General features: G+C 42.3%; 2 protein-coding genes across 2 annotated transcripts; one reads left to right on the forward strand and one right to left on the reverse strand.

Moving 5' to 3' along the window:
* Nucleotides 1-741: 741 nt before the first annotated feature.
* On the reverse strand, nt 742-10609 carry LOC119011672 (zinc finger protein with KRAB and SCAN domains 5-like). The gene is made up of 4 exons (XM_037084992.1): nt 10151-10609; nt 8455-9030; nt 4929-5705; nt 742-4026 (listed from the first exon to the last, which is right to left on the reverse strand). The coding sequence occupies exons 1-4, from the start codon at nt 10386-10388 to the stop codon at nt 3215-3217; spliced, it is 2403 nt and encodes an 800-aa protein (XP_036940887.1). The 5' UTR covers nt 10389-10609; the 3' UTR covers nt 742-3214.
* A 2298-nt stretch (nt 10610-12907) lies between these two features.
* On the forward strand, nt 12908-15749 carry LOC119011673 (calponin homology domain-containing protein DDB_G0272472-like). The gene has a single exon (XM_037084993.1). It carries the CDS (start codon nt 13301-13303, stop codon nt 14876-14878), a length of 1578 nt encoding a protein of 525 aa, XP_036940888.1. The 5' UTR covers nt 12908-13300; the 3' UTR covers nt 14879-15749.
* The last annotated feature ends 5426 nt before the right edge of the window (nt 15750-21175 follow it).

Genomic DNA, 21175 nt, shown 5'->3' on the forward strand with positions numbered 1-21175 from the left:
AATAAGTGAACAGCACATCAACCTGTTAGTCCTTGTATTTATTCCTATAACTAATTAACAAAATAAAATAAAATACTCTTATTATATATTGTAAGAAAAACCAGACCTGCTCGGCAACAGTAATAATATCATGTATCAAGAAATTTGGATGGGACGATATTGTAATACAAAATGTGGATATTCCCCAAGCCCAGAACATACAGTACATACTGTATAATATGGGTCAACCGTTTATCAGCTCAGCCAGTTATCAGATTTATTATTAATCATTTTTCTGATCATTGGAATCAGTGGGTTTAATTTTCGGCTGCTGATAACATACAATTATTTAAAAACGCACTACTTTGGCTCGGATGAAGCAAAGTAGCTAGTTACTAAAGCTCTAAAATAAATGTAGTGAAGCAGATGAATAATATTTGACTCCAAAATGCAGTGGAGTGGTTGCAGAAAATGGAAATACTCTAACCCCATATGCAGAACAAGAAGCACACACGAGATTGCTTCAAATATAAAATAACACCCCCAGTTAGTATTGTTCAAGACAGACTGATTCTTAAAGCCTGTGATTTGTGATTTGTTTTTTTACACCAAAAATGTGGAAACCCTGGAAGAAACGGAGGCATCATGAGAGAAGTTACAAAAGAGTGAGGGGAAGGAGGTTGTGCAGGAAAGAGTTAACATTCAACAAACATCTTTTTACACTGATCAACATTAAAATAACCACAGAGCCCGACTCCAGAATCTGATGAAGGTAGCTTTGAATTTATTTGAAAATACAAAAAGCTTCAACGAAATCTCTCTCTCTTTCTCTTTTCGTTATAATCTTCTTTTCAAACATCATCTTACATCTTGTACAATGTGATCGACTACTGCTGTGAAGGTCACATAACACCCGTGAATCATGCTACAGACTGGTGTCAGACAGATGATTATTGATCGCTGACCTTTTGTAGTAAACTACTGAATCAAAGCAGGATGAAAAAAATAAAGGACTATAAATTAAGAAAGAAAAAAAATTACAGGCAGTTGACTTTTGTGACACAGTTTTGAAAGGAAGGTTAAACAGCAGTGGCAGGATTCAGGATTTCGTTCCCACGTGAATAATGTAGGCACTAATCAGACTTTACTATGAAGGGTTGAGTGTCACCCTGTTGGCCCGTGAAAGGTGCTCTTCCTGTGGGCTTACCTGGAGTCTTACTACTTGAATAACCTCTTCAAGTCACTTGCAAATTGCAGAACCATTTAAAACCATCTATTCAGCCAGGTTTGTTTTTTGTTTTTTTTTCAAAATTAGAGTTTTCCATATGCAATGCTGCATACTAGACATTAACCAGGACATACTACATAAAAGAAATCTCCCTAAAATAAATATCTTTTAAAAGGTGACAACATAACCAAAGAGAAGCATCCCTTTTTCTAATTCTTGATGAACATGGTGACCCTGTGTATCACTGAGGTATTTCATATTTCTTTAGTTATTCGTAGTGCACAAAATTCCTGCATGTGATTTAGCATCAACGTGTTGCAGTCCCTTCACCTTTCTACAAGAAAAACATGACCGTGTTGTTTGGCCTGTTCGGTTAGTGTGTGGTCTGGTATATTTGAAATCTTGGCCTGTCACAAAAATCACAGCGTGTGATTTCAATTTGTCTTTTTCAAAGGCGATGGTAACTTGAGGTATACAGTGTGGTGTTATTTCTTCAGTTCACCCTAAAATGGAGACACTGCTGTCCATCTTCTTTATCAAAAGGCAATTGGCATTTTTCCTGCAATTTCAGCTCAAAGCCACTGTTGTGAATACAAATCTCAAGTCTGTATTAATTTGTCAGAATAAATGCAGCTGCTAACCACAAGCAAATCTCACCAAGTCAGAATGATGTTGTGTTAAAAACTTGCATCTGACATAAACACGTTTGCAACACTGTGATCCGAGCCTCTCACTGAAGTGAGTAATAGGTAAAGTAGGAACCTCACTGCAGCCTCCTCAAAAGACAAATAGACAGTTTATCTTATATATTAAAATACAGAATACTGATGTAGTACAAAATGTGTCTTAGTACTTAGTGTTTTATCAAAGCTTGAGTGATTTCTCATTTTTTTCTTAAGAATGGCACAGTAGCACTGAATAGAGAAGACGCCTCTATAGTATCGATATCTCTAGTTTATATATTACACTTTAGTGTTGTTCAAGATATAAATATATTGATTAGTATCAATTTGAAATGTGAGACACATTTTCATTTTCTGCAGTATCGATAAACAGGTACCAGCTGTACTTCTCTTGACAGCAGGGTGACACACACACATTATGTTTCAAGGCCTGATCTCTGATTTCTTTTCATAAAAATCAAAAAAATCTTACAACCACAATGATGCGCTCACTTTTCCCCGTGGTATCAAAAACTGTATCAAATATCTCTATTTTTTGTGTTGTATCAAAGTTAGAAATTCCAGTACCGTGACAACACTACTATAATTTGTTTTCATTCAGCCACATTTCACTAATTACTGGCAAAAAGTACACTATGATTTTCAAATCATGTTAATAATATTTTTGAAACTAACAAACAAAACATAAACCTGGATGCTTACAAGCTTGTTGATCTTTTACCCTTACCTACTTGTAATTCGAAAGATACTTATTTTAATTAAGTAACATTAAATTTGACTGACACTTGCAGTTCATAGTTATGACATATCGTACTTTTAGTATAGAGCAAAAATGACTTGGACCTACTGTGAGAATGGAAAGAACACAGCAAAAACCTGATTATTTCATCAAGTGTTTTCACTGTGGTGAAGATAGTGAAATCGGACAGCTTCACACGCCACTTGAAACACTCAATACTGTTTGGTTTCTACTTAAAGTCATTAAGTCCTCATTAAAGCCACTCTTGAGGCCAGATCTGGCCAAGTTCGATGAAACAAAAAAACAACCGAGTTGACTGTTGATTGCCAAAATAAGAGGATGGAGTCGGTCAAGGTAACAGGACAACATTTTGTGCAAAGAGATTGAAATGTGACGGACGGTCAAAAAGTTTTTTTTTGTTGTTGCGATAAAGAGTGTGCTTTAGTTTTTTTCCAGATACAAGACTAATGCTTTTTCTTCCTCTGCTTTAGCTTTTGGAACGTTCAATCAATGAGACAGTAACTTGTGAACTTTTTGCTATGACTGGATGTGATGGAAACTCGTACAGTACATCTCCCTTTACATTTACTCCACGTGCAGTTTAAGGTGCAGTTTCAGGATGCTCATCTGGTTGAACATCTTCCCACATATGGTGCAGCCGTAGGATTGCTCTGTGATATTCTGGCACTGGTGCGTCTGAAATAAACTGAAGCTATCAAAGCTTTGCCCGCAAGTTGAGCAAATGAAGCAATTTTGCCTGTTGGGGTCCCCGCCACAGCTGTCCTCGCGGTCGCCTGAGGCGCTCATATTAAAGTCAAACACACCTCCCTCGTGAGTCCTGTCACTCACCGCTGCGTACTCATTAACTGCCACCTCTTGTGTCATATGCTGATCTTGCAGCTCGGGTGCTAGAGACATATCGGAGCTTCTCGACTGCATTCCCATCAGTGAATACTGATCGCCGTGCATCATTTCGTCCTTTTCTTTGTGGTTTAGAAAAGGCAGGTCCTTGATGGGTGAGGTATATCCCTGCTGCTCGCTGGCCGCCCCGACAGCAGGAGGACTGAGCGGATACTTGACATCATGTAAGAGTACACAGACATTCTGATCAGTAGCATCTTCAGTCTTCTCTATCCCAGATGTCCACAGCTGACTTTGGTCTGATGCTCCTGTACCGTTATCAGTCCCTGTCTCACTTAGAGTCGTAAAATCCTCCCCATTGGGCTCCAGTTTTACCATCACAGTTTGCTCACCAACTCTTTCGCTGTACGTGGAACCTGGTAACTGTTCTTCTAAACCTGTCAGTCCAGCCGTTGGCTCGGCCAGGTTCTTCAATGGTTGATTATCAGGCATAGTGAACATCAGGTGGTGTCCCTCCAGCATGTCTGTGCTCTCACCTTTTTAAGAAGAAAAAAGCAACAGCAACACTGAATGAGCACGTAATGCTTACACGTGAACTTTTCCTGAAGTTTTAGAGCAATACACATCTGTCATATGAATGTGTCTCAAGTGACCAATTGAATGAAGTGATCGGATCTCACTTCCCTGCTCCGTATGCAAATATACATGAGACTACTGGGATTGAGAGACACAATGTTTTTGACACAAGTGTGACATCTGCCAAATTTACCAGAAGGCCAGAATAGTTACGAATTTATAACAGAAAGTGTTTCACAGGGTTTGTAAAGTTTCTCCTAAATCAACTATTCACAAAATTGAGTGATCTTTTTAAAGGGAGTTTGGTAACCTCCCCCACTGGCCACAAAGAAATAGCCTACATTGGTTACTGATTCATAAAATGACATTTTAACCATTATTAAAATAGTGTTCATCATTCAAGGATGTAAATGGTTAAACATTTGAAAACAGCTGCTATATGTTGCCAGGTAATACAGGCTGGTACAGTGATGCCGAAACAAACAAGGAACTTTTTTTTTTTTCAAGTTTCTCCTCAGTTCCCCATCCCTGAAACTGCCCAATTTGTTTTACGGAAGTTTGGTACACAAGGCCTAAAGAATGTGGTGGCATGTGGCCGAGACCACCTCTGAATGTGGTCTGGTCTGAGTGATTTGATCTCAAATGCCCTCAGAGCCTCTCGGGGACGTTCTCACCTTTTCACAGAGACGTCCACTTGTGATCAGATCCCTCAGGGAGGATGTTAATTACAGGGCCTTATATGCAGGAGTGGTGCTTGTGTGTGAAACACAGATTTAGTAGTAATGGATCAAATTAATGTTGAAAATAATCTATAGTTGCAGCTGTAGTCAGTATCTTATTGTGAATGACACCATACTCTTACCGTTTCTGTGCGTCTTCATGTGGCCCTTGAGGCTGCTCTTCTGATTGAAGCACCTGCCGCAGATATGACAGCCGTACGGCTTCTCACCGGTGTGAATTCGTAAATGTCTCTCGAGGTGGCCGACGCGTTTGAAGATCTTGCCACAGTACGAGCAGGCGAAGGATTTCTTTGGCTTGATCACCTGAAAAGACCTGCTCCTTCTCTGCTGGGGTGGGTGGTGGTGATTCAGCGAGGCTCCCGCCATACCGTGCAAGCCTGCTTCGCTCGATATCATCAGTGTGTCTGAGGATCCGTAGGGGGTTTGGGATATCATGCTGTTTTTCAGTTCTCCGTATGGTTTCCCTGGAAAGGAGAATGTGCTACAGGAAGGTTCGACGGGTGGCGGTAGCATCTGAGCGAGCCCCGGGTAGGACGTCATGCTCTGCGCTGAGCCGCTGAGGAACTCCGTGCTGCTGATCTCTGTGCTGTTCTGACCTTGTAATCTGGACATCCACTGCTGGCCGTCTCTCTCAAACGTTGTGAAGTTCTCAGTGAGGCTGTCGACTCCTTCCATTGTCTGCTCACTTCCTCCATGAAACAGCGGCTGTGTTATATTCTCCTCTGCAGGCTCAGATTTTACATGCACAGGCGTTGTGAGGATGTCCTCATTCTTAGGCAGGCCGTCCTCGGCCTTTATGTGGCTCTCTTCCTCTGGCCGATGAGTTTCAGTGCATGGATTCACCTCCAGAATCGGCTTCTGTTCGCCCACCTGGATCTCCACGGCACCGGGCTCAATACCTGTTTAAGCAGAGAGACTCAGTCCCACATCTACAGTAAGATGTCAAACACGTTTTTTACCATTGAACTTTTGAGCATGGTGTGGTCATACACAGTCTGTAGGTCAGATGAGGGTTGACATCCAAATTAAACGTTCAATACTCCATATAAAAGAGCTGCAACTAATATTTGGGGTTTTTTTTTTCCAGTATCAACAGATCTGGCAATTATTTCAACAATTTATTAAATAATCCTTTAGTCAATAAAATAAAACAAATATAAATTCAAAAATGCTTCACAATTTCTCCCAAAGTTTTGTCTTTGAATTTCTTCTTTTGTCACCAACAGTCTGATGACCCTTTATTTACCGTCATAAACGACAAAAAAAGCACAGAATCCTCAGATTTAACAAGCTAGGATCAATTAAACAACTAATTGCTGTATCTCTACCTAACATACAACCACAGATTTCACAACAGCCTCTTAACTGAACACAGAATCTCTCACTTTCAGAGAGAGATCAATCAATAGATCAATATATTTTGTTCCATCTGCCTGCGTACGTAGAAGGGTGTTTAATTGACAGGTAGCGGGCCTCTGCTGGTTAGGCACAAATGGCTCTTAATGTAGCTTCCTGATAGGCTAAGATCAGCAGATCTAAAGATTCATAAAGCACCTGAAGGTGATCTGTTTCACTGCTACACGGACATGAGCCGAGATGGAACCCAGTTAGTAAAGGGAAAAAAATCACCATATTCTATGTTGATGTCCGGTCAGTGTTGATGGCAGATGTAGTCAACAGAAGCTAGAAATTCCTCAGTGCGTGCATGTTGACGGAGAAAGCCGAGTTTTCTTGCTGCAGAATCTGTTCTTCTTCAGACAACAGTCACGTCGTCTGTGTGAAGGAACACCTTCAAGCTGCTTTCAGCCTGGATTCAGCCTCAGGGCGGCCTGGGGGCGTTCTGATGCTCATTAACCAAATGTATTCTCTAGCTTGTAAACTTGCTCCATTTGCAACAGAGAAAATGGCATCCCAGGTTATATGTGCGGTGTATGTTAAGGACCAAGATCTATTTTTGAGCACAATGCATCCTGGTACATGTAGGCACTGCTGGCAGCTGGAGAGCTTAGCTCCAATTTGTTGCTCCAGCTGACCACAACACTGATTGGACACAGACAGAATGTGGCACATTTCCAAATGGGTCTTTCCCTGGGAAGCTGGGAGGATGTAAAAGGCCAGCCTCTTAAAGACAACTGTCAGGGGGGCACTTTAACGTCCCCATCCCCCACTAAATGTTGTCTTAAGGCCTAAATCACATACTGTAGTTTTTCTCTGCTTGCTGTGACACAGAGGAATGTCACAGCCAGAGACTTCCTGCTGTGACTTCAACCGGGACCAAAAATAACAAGAAGAAATACATCTAGTTTGCAACGTGTCAGGGAGAGTTGTGGGACCTTCAAATTAAGAGATACATTTCATGCTCTCTCCACATTAGAGAGAAATATCTTCAGTGTTCTTCTTGGTTCCAGGGAAGTCTTTATGCGATATAAACTAGAATCAAATAACTAATACAGCCGTCCTTGTCAAATATAAACTGGAAGGGAGCCAGAGAGCGCAGGCATCTGGGATAGATTCCCCACGACCCTGAGAGCATAACCCTAATCCTTCCCTGCTGGAGACTCCCCGAGCAGTTTATCTTCATACATTTATCAAGAGAATTTAACATGAGGGCACCAACAGGCTTGCGGCAACATCCTGCTCTGCATTTGCATGTCGTCTGGCTGCTGAGCTGCAACCGTCGGTCTTGAAATCAATTAGCTGATTGAAAGAAAATGGGTTGCTAACTATGCCGATGAACAAGTAATCATTTCAGGCATTTTTCAAACAACAACATTTAAGAAGTCAAATGTTTTGCATTTGACTTCTTAAATGTAAGAAATAGCTGCTTTTCCTTGTCAGTGATGACAGTAAATGAAGAGTCTTTGGGTTTTGGACTGTTGGACAAAAGAAGCAATCTGAAGACGTCTCTTTGGTCCATGAGGAATTTTTAAGAGCATTTTCCACAGTTTTTTTGTCATTTTGTTAACTATTAATCATGAACATGATTACAGATTCGTCAATAATAACAACATCATTAGTTGTATCATTGGTTCTAATTAGCCCTTAAAAACTGACAAAGACAGCAACTTTCTTTGAGCTTTAAAGGGAGAATCATACTTCTTGGTTTTCCCATCTGGCTTGAAGGAACAGTTCATCCAAAAATTAAATCATTATCTACTCACCCCCATGGTTCAACAGCAAAACACCATTGCAGTATTCTCCTGAACAGCTGAAGTAGGTAGGGACTCGTTTCCAAATGTAAAAACCCCCCAAAAACATGAAATGGCTCCCTACAGCTTGTCTGGCATAATCCAAGTCTCCAGAACTCCCTCGATCCATGAAATTCATTTGTAAAGACAATATTTACACACTTTTTTTAAGCATTAATCTTCACTGTGGCTGCTAAACTAAATCGTTTGACCCCACATCAAGGACGGAAGTAATGTTCTTTCAAATCAAGTTTAGATCTTGGGGTTTCCAAATGCTTGGGTTATGCCAAAAGAGCTGTACGGGCTGTTTTTTTAACATTTGAACGAGTCCCGGTCTACTTCAGCTGTTCAGGAGAATGCTGGGAAGAATCACCATGGGGGCGAGTAGATAACGACTGAGCCGTCTTCTTTTTGGGTGGCCGGTTCCTTTAAGGATCTAAACCAACGGTACTTCACTTACATCTTCTGTGAATCTTGGTGTGTTCCTTTAAGCTGCATTTCTGGTTGAAGCGTCTCCCACAGATCTCGCAGCGATACGGTTTCTCACCAGTGTGAATCCTCTTGTGCCTCTCGAGGTGCCCGGCTCGCTCGAAACATTTACCGCAGTACGGGCAGATGAAGCCCTTCTTGAACATCAACCTCTTCACCGTCCTCCTCCGCACCGTGTTGTACGAGTTACGGTACTGACTGTAACCCAGCAGCCCGCGGCTGAACGGGCTATGCTGGAAGCTGCCGGAGCCGCTGCCAGACGGTCCGCTGTCCAGAGAAGATTCAGTGAGACACAACAAGGAGTTCTGCCCTAGATTCAAATAATCCGAGCTGTTGCCTGCTGATGGAGTCTGTGTGCTCGGCCTCCACTGCGTACTGTCTGTTTCGTACAAGGCCGGCTGGTCAGGTTGTCCCCGGGCCTCTTCGCTTCCTTCTTCCACCGGCTCACATTTCACCTGCACCTCAGGTACGGACAGGCTGTTTTGGTCCTTATCCGTGTGCACCGTCTCAAGCAACGGCCTCTCGTCAACAGCATCACTCTGACCATCTGCAGAAAGAAGATAATACAGATGTAGAACAGAGTCTTAAAAAGAAAAGTTAAAAATGTCTTGACACATACATCAATATAAAAAAGTCTATGAAAACTGGTGAGTCACTTTTGGTAGGAAGAGACAACAACAGCCAAGACCACCCACAACTCAAACACCATGTTCATGGTCCTCAGTTAAGTAGCTCACACCCTAATGTCTCCCTGTTCAGGATCTGAAACCACCCGCTGACGAACTCTACAAAACTCCTCCATCTTTAGTGATCCGCTTCTTGTCAGATTTTAAAACTAGATACGACTGTTAGAAGTAAAACATTGTACTGTCATTGTAATGCCTGAAACCCAGATGTTGAGACAATCAACAATTCATAAGTGAATCAAACCTTCATCAACTGATATTTTGACCAACTTGGCTGCAACAGAAACAACTTGTGAAAACAACACTGACATGTCATCAAGAGCTACAAAGATTAATCTCAAACTATTGATAATCAAGTTAATTAATTTTTACCAAATGTAAAAATTCTCTGATTCCAGCTTCTTAAATATGAATATCTTCTAGTTACTTTACACAACCTTGAGCTAATTGAGCTACAATGATCTGAGTAAAGCAGAGAAGCAGGTTCAGGAGATGGTTATAGGTTGGCTGTAGGAGTGTTACGATGACAATTCTAAATCGAAAAATCAATCAAAATGAGTAATCTCACAGAAAAATCACCAATTCTTATAATTGGAAAAAGCTGAATATCGACCTGATCATTGGCCAGGGCTGATAATCGACCCACCACTACTCCATTGAGCCTCTTCAACAAACTGTTGCTGTTATATCTTTGTTGTGTTACAGGTGAGATGACACCTGTGGAACACAAGCAGATTTGTACCAGTGACCATAAATGTCATTGAGTTGATTCACTTTCAAGTCCTGCTCAACAAGGCACATATCATAGAGTCGACCCCCCCTGACAGGCAGAGACTTGCAGAGATGTTCAGGTGATAAGTCGGTGAAGTCCCAGTACTCAGAGGAGCGAACACCGAGGTCACACAGGTGTCAAGAGAAACAAAGATTGGGGTGATCGGAGTAGATTAGGGTGTGTTCAGGTATGTCAGAGTCGGGTCTCACCGTCTCGCCCGTGGTTGTCAGGACGCAGGCTCACCCTCTCCTGCGCTGACCTCAGCTCGGTGTGCAGGACCTCGATGTTGCTCTTCAGCTTCTTGATCTCGTTCTCGCGCTGACACATCTCCAGCCGCAGCACCACCATGCCGTCCTCCACAACTTTGGCGATTTCTGCCACTGCCGCTTTGGACAAGGCATCGACAACAGAGGCGATCTGAGCCCGCAGAGCGACGCTGCTCAGCATCGTTAGAAAAAACAAACAAGTATCCGACAGGCTGAACTTTGAGGAGAGAAAAGTGTCCCTGGCGAGGCTGTAACTGAGCCGCTTCAGCTAACCGAGGCAGGCCATGGCTGCAGCCGCTGAACGAGCACAAACTGCAGGTCTGGATTAGCCGAGTGTTGTTTTTAGCGTGTGCTGCTTTCAGCTAGCAGCTAATAAATACAGAGAACACACAGGAACACGGCTGTCGTTCATCGGAAGTGACGACACAGATACCGTAAGAACTAAGTTAGACGCGCAATTCATTTATCTGATTAATTATTATAATTCATTTTTTAATATATGAACCCTAACCCTGATCTTTTATTAGTTTTCATACTTGTTTTTTTTTTTTTTAGGTACACTACTAAAAATGAGTCTGGCATATTGTGATAGTTTAAGTTTTCACTTGATTATTCATTCTGTGACAATATCTGAGTTTTTATTTTGTGTTTTGTGAATATTTTTGGCCCCCAAACATAATGTGTCACATTTCATTTCACTTTTACTGCATATCCATGCACATATATTTATGCACCCACACCCCAATATCCCTAACTGACCCTCGGCAGCAGTAACTTATAAAATGAGTTTGTATATAAATTAAATAAATTAAATAAAGCAGTAGCGTGTAATTTATAAGACAAAACACGACATTTTAACACTGCAGCTAAAGAAAAATCTGTCTGTTGACATATGTTAACAGTTGTTAAGCAGTTCTACACTGTTTTTTAAAAGAAGTGACATTTTAAGTGATTTTCAACAGCTGCAAACATAGGAGTTAAAGCAATTTGTGCATTGCATTTTGTAAAATGTTGTCTGATTTGGTACCCCCACAGTTTCTGAGTGCCACACCACTGTTGTTAATAAAAGTCCAAGGTCTGTAATTATTTGTCAGAAAAAGTTACATAATATTGCTTTAACATTCAAGTGTAGCAATAAGTGAAGATTGTTTTGTCAACTGCTGTTTCAAAGGTCAACAATGAAAAGTTGAACTTTTAAGCCAACTCGAACAAGACGTCCTAAAAGTGCTCAAAATATGGATAGGTCTACAGGCCCATTATGGCACCATGTCAAAACCATCACTTTCACGCCACCTTTAACCAACAGTATGATGAAGTGACTTACAGACACCATGTATGAAAAGTCACCTGACACAGAAATACAATGGATGTGACTCGACAACCATTAACTTGCTTCATTATTTTGAATCCTTCCATTTTACTTCAACAAAATATTATTGAGTACATACAACCATATTCATAACTTGTAATTTACAAAGCTCATAATCAAAACAAAGACAAGCAAGGAAAAACGAAAATAAATTAGAGAAAAAGTAATTTCAATTAATAAATACAAACATTTAAAGTACATGTTAAATAGTTAGTTTTGAAAAACAACGTGTGTACATCTAACATAAATATACACTTATATTCAGTTATACAGTAGATTAGACTTTTTTATGTATATATACAAATATCCAGCAGGGGTAATATGAAACATGAAATTAAAATTAGAACCTAAAATTTTAAGATAAGGTATATGTTGAAAGACAAAGTGTTGCATAGACACACTCATGCACACCTTTAGTTGAATAAACATCACTTGTGTGTACTCAAGGTGTGGTAAGTGGATACTAGAAACTTTCTAAGGCACTGAGTACAGATTATGACAAAAGTGGAAATATTAGGGATGCGTTGATCTCACTTTTCCTCTTCCAATCCTGGTTTCTATACCCTACCCGAGGAGAGGATATCTGTCCATACTGTCTACTGAGCTGATACTGTTTTTCAGAAACTGTGTAGAACTAACCGAAATATGAGCCCAGATAAAAATAAATGGTATGGTGACTGGTATGGTGGGTAAACATGACGTATTTCTTTTCTTTTGTCTTTTTTGCCACCACATTTTCTAATCATTTTACTGTGAGTATGTGTGTATCACACTGTTAAAAGAAGCCTTTCTTTATGCATGTTTTGAACACTGTCATCTTTGCAAATCTCTACACACTAACCAAAACCCTTTGAACCAAACCAGCAAAACACTGCTGGCGCTGGTGATTAAACACCTTCAAACGCCTCGCAGAGATCCTCCGCAGGATTCAAGAACTGGGAGTAATGGGGAGAATGAACCAACTGTGGACCACAGCAGCTCGGTGGAGAATAACTCATGTCCAGAAATGTGACAATATTTGCAGCGTTGCTCAGGCTAGGAGTGCATGATGGTGAAGGAAGATTTTTTTTCACTAATTTCCATTATCATTGTTGCCACCTGGTAATCCAGTTGATAATGGTAAGGTGTCCAATGACATTTCTGCTGCAGGCCCTTGTTTATGTAATGTTGAAACCTGCCTCATCATGGTAAATTAGCACATGAAGCACTGGAATGACTCCATTACACTTTAGCACAGTAGGAAAACACAATGATCAGTCAATATGATGCAACACACATCCCCATCCTGGCCTGTATACAAAGATGGACGACGCATCTCCACTTCCTGCCCCCAGCCCCAGTGTGTGAGTGCTATCTTCCCTGCAGGTGAATCTCTTGATGTATTTTGAGGTTCCCCCTGCACAGTTATTGTTTATTGTTAAATTGAACTGTCCTTAGGCTGCTGTGACACACAGATGTCCCCGTTTGCAGGACCGGCCATAAATAAGAAATGTTTCTAATATTTTATCACATGATGTTTGAAAAATAACATATAAAGAAAAAAAAGTTCCATCAATTGATTGTAAACAACAGCAACCCGTGTCATCGTTGCTATAGCAACAGAATGAAGATGATCAGGGCAGGAAATCAAAGCGAACCCGTGGTGATGTCATCAATTCTAGAATGTTGAGAGTCTATAGGAGGTCTGACTGACTGTAGTTGCCACTTCTGATCAGACTGTCGCCATGAGAGGACATAAGAGCAAGAAGAGAGAAGACTTTGAGGCCTGCAGAGGAGAAAGAGGCAGTAGGCGTGATCGCTCACAGGGCAGGAAACAAAAGGGAAAAGTGAGCAGGATGCTGAAAGAATCTGATTTTTACTTTGAGGATCAGGTGGAAGAATCCTGGCTGGAGATGGAAAAACCTAAAGTTCTTGTTGAGGGTCAGGAAAAAGAATCCCAGCTGAAGAAGACGGAGAAATCGAAAGCTCTCTCTAAGTCTCAGCTGGAGACGGAGAAATCTAAAGCTCTCTCTAAGTCTCAGCTGGAGGAGCAGAGCCACGAGAGCAAAACCCTCGGGGCTGCTGTAAGGAGCGTCGAGCCGATATTAGAAAGTGAGCAGATAGATTGGTGGGGTGAACCGTCAACCCCCGCTCAGGCCACATGTGGCTTCTTGAAGACTGTACAGGCTACGGAACAGGAGGCAAAGGAGGCTGTGGAAAGATCTCCTCGTGCTTCCTGTTCAACCTATCTTGAGGAGCCCAGAGAGGAAACCAGGAAGATCGCATCTGCCTTGAAAAAGGCAGAAGACCTCCGGGAGACGGAATGCCTCTGCTGGCTGCAGGAGAAATTCTCCATGCTGGAGGAGATGGAGGAAATTACAGATCTCTCTCTGGCTCGTTTCAATGAGCAGAAATGCGAGAACGAAATCCTCGCGGCCGCTCTGAGGAATCTAAAGCAGAAGTTTGAGCGTTGTCAGGCGAAATGGCGGGGGGAAAAGACATCTCTCATTCAGGCCACGGAGAGTTACAGGTTGGCTCTACAGGATATGGAACATGAAGCAAAGGAGGCCGTGCAAAGATCTCAGGCTTCCCATCGAGATCAGCTTGAGGAGCAGAGAGAGGAAACCAGGAAGATCGCATCTGCCCTGAGAAAGTCAGAGGATCTCCTGGAGACCGAGCGCCGCTGCTGGCAGCAGGAGAAGATCTCCCTGATGGAGGAGATGAAGAAATCCACGGCTCTTTATGAGGCTCGGCTGGATGAGCAGAAATGCGAGAACAAAACTCTCGCAGATGCTCTGAGGAACGTTGAGCAGAAGCTGGAGAGTCATCAGGTGGAGTGGCAAAAGGAAAAAACATCTCTCATCCAGGATATGCAGCGGGAAGCAAAGGAGGCCGTGGAAAGATCTCAAGCTTCCCATCAAGCGCAGCTCGAGAAGCAGAGAGAGGAAACCAGTAAGGTCACATCTGCGCTGAAGAAGGCAGAGGGTCTCCTGGAGACTGAGCGCCTCTGCTGGGAGCAGGAGAAGATCCCCCTACGGGAGATGGAGAAATCTCGATCTCTCTTGAAGGCTCAGCTGGAGGAGCTGACACAAAAGAACGAAACCCTCACGTCTGCTCTGACCAGTGTTGAGCAGAAGATGGAGAGTCAACAGGTGGAGTGGCAGGGGGAGAAGTCATCTCTCCTTCAGGCCACAGAGCGTCTCAAGCAGACACTGCAGGAGTGGGAGGAGAGAGTCAGCTCCATGAAGTCTCAGCTGGAAGATCTCACGAGAAAGAAGAAGAAAAAGGCGAAATGGTACAGGCGGATCTTCTGTTTGGCCTGAACCACTCAGGAGCTGACGGGAGACTGACTCCGACACACGCACTTGTTCTCCCTGAGCGAATTGGTTTTCTTCAGGTGCTCCTGTTAGCCCACCTTAATTAAAGAAGAAATTCTTTAATTTGAAGAAAGAAAACTTCAATTCGTTCAGGTGTGTCTCACAAACACATGAGAACAAATGCGTGTAGAGAGCCGGCCTTCTGAGGAGAGGGGATCTCTGTCTCTGAATCGCCTCTCCGGTGGACGCTGTAGTGGAAGGAGACAGAAAGACAGGAGACTGACTCAGACACATGCATTTGTATCTCCCTGAGCAACAATAGGTTTTCCCCGGGTGCTCCGGTTAGCCTACCTTAATTGAAGAAGAAATTCTTCAGTTAAAAGAAAAAAGTTGAATCAGTTCAGGTGTGTGAAACTGCCACCGTGTCACAAACACACGAGAACAAAGGCGCAGAGACCCAGCCATCTAAAGAGAGGGGATCTCTCTCTCTGAATTGCTTTTCCCGAGGTTTCTTCTCGTGTCCTTTCAAGGTTGCTCTGAGGTCGTCAGGTGGAGTGGCGGGAGGAAAAGTCATCCCTCGCTCGGGCCACAGAGGGTCTCCAGAAGACGGTGGAGGAAATGGTTCAGAGGGTTCTTCTAGTGGCCTGACAGGAGACTGACTCAGACGCAGGCATTTATTCTCCCTGAGCGACAATGTTTTGGTTTTCCCCGGGTGCTCCGGTTAGCCTACCTTACTTGAAGAACAAAATAAGTTAATTCTTAAAAAAAAGTTAGTTAGTTAGTTAGTTAATTAGTTAGTTAATTAGTTCAGGTGTGTGAAACTTTGGGCATGACAAAAAGAATCGCATGAAAAATGAAATAAGATGAAATAAATGGCCTTAAAATGTTCAAATAAATCAATAAATGAATAAATCATAATACTATAATGTTTGTAAGTTGTTCTTTACAATTTAAAGTTTGTTGTAAAGCCTGAACTCGGCAGATGTCATTTGACAGCAGAACCCATGCTTTTATTTTGGATACTTCAAGTTCCTTCGGCAGATTCTACCTAGAAAGCAATTCAAGTTTCTAATGCAGGACATAAATAAAGGATCTGAGTACTTCCTCTTACACTGACTATTGAAAAGTGACATGTTATTATATAAATCAATCATTTCTTTAAGATTACAACAGTAACTGTCCTTTGCCACTGGAATGTTGAGCTTTGAAGGCTTTTCCTGTGTGTGCTGTGTGTCACCATGGCAGCTACATGAGCCACACCATCCCACAGTGACGAAATGATACGATGGCTAACCACTTAAACACCTTTTAATACTAGTTATCAGAGTGTCTTTTGATTTGAAGCCATTGTCAAAAGAGCTGAGATCCATTCACTCCTGTCTAATGTGTACCAGTATGTACACACACACACGGAGACAGTGTCAGAAAAGTTGAGATTCCTGAAATGATTCTGAGGGATATAAAATAACCGAGAAGCACAGACTAAAGTTTGTTCTTCCGCTCGCCCCGGCCTTGAAGAAACACCTGAGACGGAGAATGTGAGCAGCCTTAACGCTGCCGAAAGGACTTCAAGAAATCGTCAGCAGGAACAGACCAAGGGAATAAGAGCACAATGGATTAACCATTTTTGCCAACATGCTGTGGATTACAATTTGGATATTGGAGTACTTTTGTTCACTCTGCTGGCATTCCAGCAGGAAGGGAAAGGCCTGACCCTCTCCATCTCACCTACATTTATTTATTTTTAACCAGGCCTCAGCTCTTTTGGATGAATTTGTTATCTAAAGTATTTTTGATAATGATTGATCATACCTGGAATAAGTATTGAGCTGTATGCTTTGCCCTCGCTGAAGTCTATGCAATAAAACCAACATAATATAGTTAAAGTTAAAGTTGTGATGGGTCTCAGCCAAAAAGAGAACGTATTAACTCTTGGTGCTGATCTGGATCCAGGATTTTTTTCTCACTTTATTTTCATTGTGAGACATTTCTGTCAATATGTCAGAGAATGACATCAGCAAGAACATCAGGTGTATTTAAATATGTTTGACTTGATATTGGATTGGGTAAGTTTTGTGACCTAACTAGATACAATATGTGATAAAAACTAATTCACTGAACCTTAGCTTCAGAGAATTAACAAACTAAACACATTCAGTATTTCTGGCAGGAATAGGTGAATGTATAAGTACGTTCCGTATAAAAGTTTGGGTTGGTAAAATAAAAGACAGGAAACAGTGTCAAATAGATTTAGGATTAAATGATAAAGTCTGTCACTCATATTAAAATCCCAATTTAATCTATTGTCGTCCTGAATTTCCACCACTAGGTGGCGCTGTTATTAAGCACAGCGCATTTTGGCTAATAACTCCCATATACTTTGTCGCACATTCAAAAACCTTATATCCACGCGTTCAGTGAAGTGGGCTGAGTCTCATGGTATAGGCCACGCCCATTTCCGCCTACCGTTTTTTCGCTACGTCGCAAAATGTCGAAAACCTACTTTTTCGAACTCCTCCCAGGCGATTTCACCGATTTTCATGAAACTTGGCAAACAGCATCTGTGGACCCTCCTGACAAAACGTTATTAAAAGAATTTCGATAGGCCAAACAATACAATACAATAAAGTTATTACATAGCAACTTTCTGCAGATTTCCTGCCAAACAGGAAGTGTTGGATATCTCCACAATGGTGTGTCCAAATGACATGAAACCTGAGATAGTACTTTGACATGAGTTCCTGAGGATGTGTCCAAAAGTTTAGGCGATGACCACAAGGTGGCGCTCTTTAAATTCAAATAGTTTATATCTCCACATCGGTTGGGCGGATTGACACCAAACTTGGTATACTCATTGCCGCTGCCCTCTTAAGCATATCTGACAAAGTACCTATCAACCAGCCACTAGGTGGCGCTCTGGTGCCAGTTTAATTTTACATTTGGCCCTGTGCCCACATCTTAACGCTTATGGGAATGAAATTCATTGGGGTGGTATGGACTAGCCCCTGCAACTTACACACCAAAAATGACCAGCAGGTGGCGCTATTTTCCACTTGAAAGCGTTTTTGACCCATAACTCACACATATTGTGTCACACATTGGTAAACCTTATATCTACATGTTGCCTGCATTCAGCTGAATTATTTGGTGTAGGCCACGTCCACTTTCGAGCTAAGAATCTGTCACTTTCAGAGAGATCGATCAATAGATCAATATATTTTGTTCCATCTGCCTGCGTACATAGAAGGGTGTTTAATTGACAGGTAGCGGGCCTCTGCTGGTTAGGCACAAATGGCTCTTAATGTAGCTTCCTGATAGGCTAAGATCAGCAGATCTAAAGATTCATAAAGCACCTGAAGGTGATCTGTTTCACTGCTACACGGACATGAGCCGAGATGGAACCCAGTTAGTAAAGGGAAAAAAATCACCATATTCTATGTTGATGTCCGGTCAGTGTTGATGGCAGATGTAGTCAACAGAAGCTAGAAATTCCTCAGTGCGTGCATGTTGACGGAGAAAGCCGAGTTTTCTTGCTGCAGAATCTGTTCTTCTTCAGACAACAGTCACGTCGTCTGTGTGAAGGAACACCTTCAAGCTGCTTTCAGCCTGGATTCAGCCTCAGGGCAGCCTGGGGGCGTTCTGATGCTCATTAACCAAATGTATTCTCTAGCTTGTAAACTTGTTCCATTTGCAACAGAGAAAATGGCATCCCAGGTTATATGTGCGGTGTATGTTAAGGACCAAGATCTATTTTTGAGCACAATGCATCCTGGTACATGTAGGCACTGCTGGCAGCTGGAGAGCTTAGCTCCAATTTGTTGCTCCAGCTGACCACATTTACCATCAACACTGATTGGAGACTTCAGCCTGAGACTTCCTGCTGTGACTTCAACCGGGACTGACAAAAGACAGCAACTTTCTTTGAGCTTTAAAGGGAGAATCATACTTCTTGGTTTTCCCATCTGGCTTGAAGGAACAGTTCATCCAAAAATTAAATCATTATCTACTCACCCCCATGGTTCAACACCAAAACACCATTGCAGTATTCTCCTGAACAGCTGAAGTAGGTAGGGACTCGTTTCCAAATGTAAAAAACCCCCCAAAACATGAAATGGCTCCCTACAGCTTGTCTGGCATAATCCAAGTCTCCAGAACCCCCTCGATCCATGAAATTCATTTGTAAAGACAATATTTACACACTTTTTTTAAGCATTAATCTTCACCGTGGCTGCTAAACTAAATCGTTTGACCCCACATCAAGGACGGAAGTAATATTTTTTCAAATCAAGTTTGGATCTTGGGGTTTCCAAATACTTAAATAAGAGCTGTACGGGCTGTTTTTTTAACATCTGAACAAGTCCCGGTCTACTTCAGCTGTTCAGGAGAATGCTGGGACGCCGTTTTGCTGTGAAGCTCCAGAAATGTTTTACACCCAACTTTCCATCGCCATGGGGGCGAGTAGATAACAACTGAGTCGTCTTCTTTTTGGGTGGCCGGTTTCTTTGAGGATCTAAACCTACGGTACTTCACTTACATCTTCTGTGAATCTTGGTGTGTTCCTTTAAGCTGCATTTCTGGTTGAAGCGTCTCCCACAGATCTCGCAGCGATACGGTTTCTCACCAGTGTGAATCCTCTTGTGCCTCTCGAGGTGCCCGGCTTGCTCGAAACATTTACCGCAGTACGGGCAGATGAAGCCCTTCTTGAACATCAACCTCTTCACCGTCCTCCTCCGCACCGTGTTGTACGAGTTACGGTACTGACTGTAACCCAGCAGCCCGCGGCTGAACGGGCTATGCTGGAAGCCGCCGGAGCCGCTGCCAGACGGTCCGCTGTCCAGAGAAGATTCAGTGAGACACAACAAGGAGTTCTGCCCTAGATTCAAATAATCCGAGCTGTTGCCTGCTGATGGAGTCTGTGTGCTCGGCCTCCACTGCGTACTGTCTGTTTCGTACAAGGCCGGCTGGTCAGGTTGTCCCCGGGCCTCTTCGCTTCCTTCTTCCTTCTTCCACCGGCTCACATTTCACCTGCACCAGGTACGGACAGGCTGTTTTGGTCCTTATCCGTGTGCACCGTCTCAAGCAACGGCCTCTCGTCAACAGCGTCACTCTGACCATCTGCAGAAAGAAGATAATACAGATGTAGAACAGTGTCTTAAAAAGAAAAGTTAAAAATGTCTTGACACATACATCAATATAAAAAAGTCTATGAAAACTGGTGAGTCACTTTTGGTAGGAAGAGACAACAACAGCCAAGACCACCCACAACTCAAACACCATGTTTATGGTCCTCAGTGAAGTAGCTCACACCCTAATGTCTCCCTGTTCAGGATCTGAAACCACCCGCTGACAAACTCTACAAAACTCCTCCATCTTTAGTGATCCGCTTCTTGTCAGATTTTAAAACTAGATACGACTGTTAGAAGTAAAACATTGTACTGTCATTGTAATGCCTGAAACCCAGATGTTGAGACAATCAACAATTCATAAGTGAATCAAACCTTCATCAACTGATATTTTGACCAACTTGGCTGCAACAGAAACAACTTGTGAAAACAACACTGTAATGTCATCAAGAGCTACAATGATTAATCTCAAACTATTGATAATCAAGTTAATTTTACTACCAAATGTAAAAATTCTCTGATTCCAGCTTCTTAAATATGAATATCTTCTAGTTACTTTACTCGACCTTGAGCTAAATGAGCTACAATGATCTGAGTAAAGCAGAGAAGCAGGTTCAGGAGATGGTTCTAGGTTGGCTGTAGGAGTGTTACGATGACAATTCTAAATCAAAAAATCAATCAAAATGAGTAATCTCACAGAAAAATCACCAATTCTTATAATTGGAAAAAGCTGAATATCGACCTGATCATTGGCCAGGGCTGATAATCGACCCACCACTACTCCATTGAGCCTCTTCAACAAACTGTTGCTGTTAAATCTTTGTTGTGTTACAGGTGAGATGACACCTGTGGAACACAAGCAGATTTGTACCAGTGACCATAAATGTCATTGAGTTGATTCACTTTCAAGTCCTGCTCAACAAGGCACATATCATAGAGTCGACCCCCCCTGACAGGCAGAGACTTGCAGAGATGTTCAGGTGATAAGTCCGTGAAGTCCCAGTACTCAGAGGAGCGAACACCGAGGTCACACAGCTGTCAAGAGAAACAAAGATTGGGGTGATCGGAGTAGATTAGGGTGTGTTCAGGTATGTCAGAGTCGGGTCTCGCCCGTGGTTGTCAGGACGCAGGCTCACCCTCTCCTGCGCTGACCTCAGCTCGGTGTGCAGGACCTCGATGT

This window comes from Acanthopagrus latus, chromosome 21, assembly GCF_904848185.1.
Source record: "Acanthopagrus latus isolate v.2019 chromosome 21, fAcaLat1.1, whole genome shotgun sequence".
Classification (NCBI taxonomy): Eukaryota; Metazoa; Chordata; class Actinopteri; order Spariformes; family Sparidae; genus Acanthopagrus; species Acanthopagrus latus.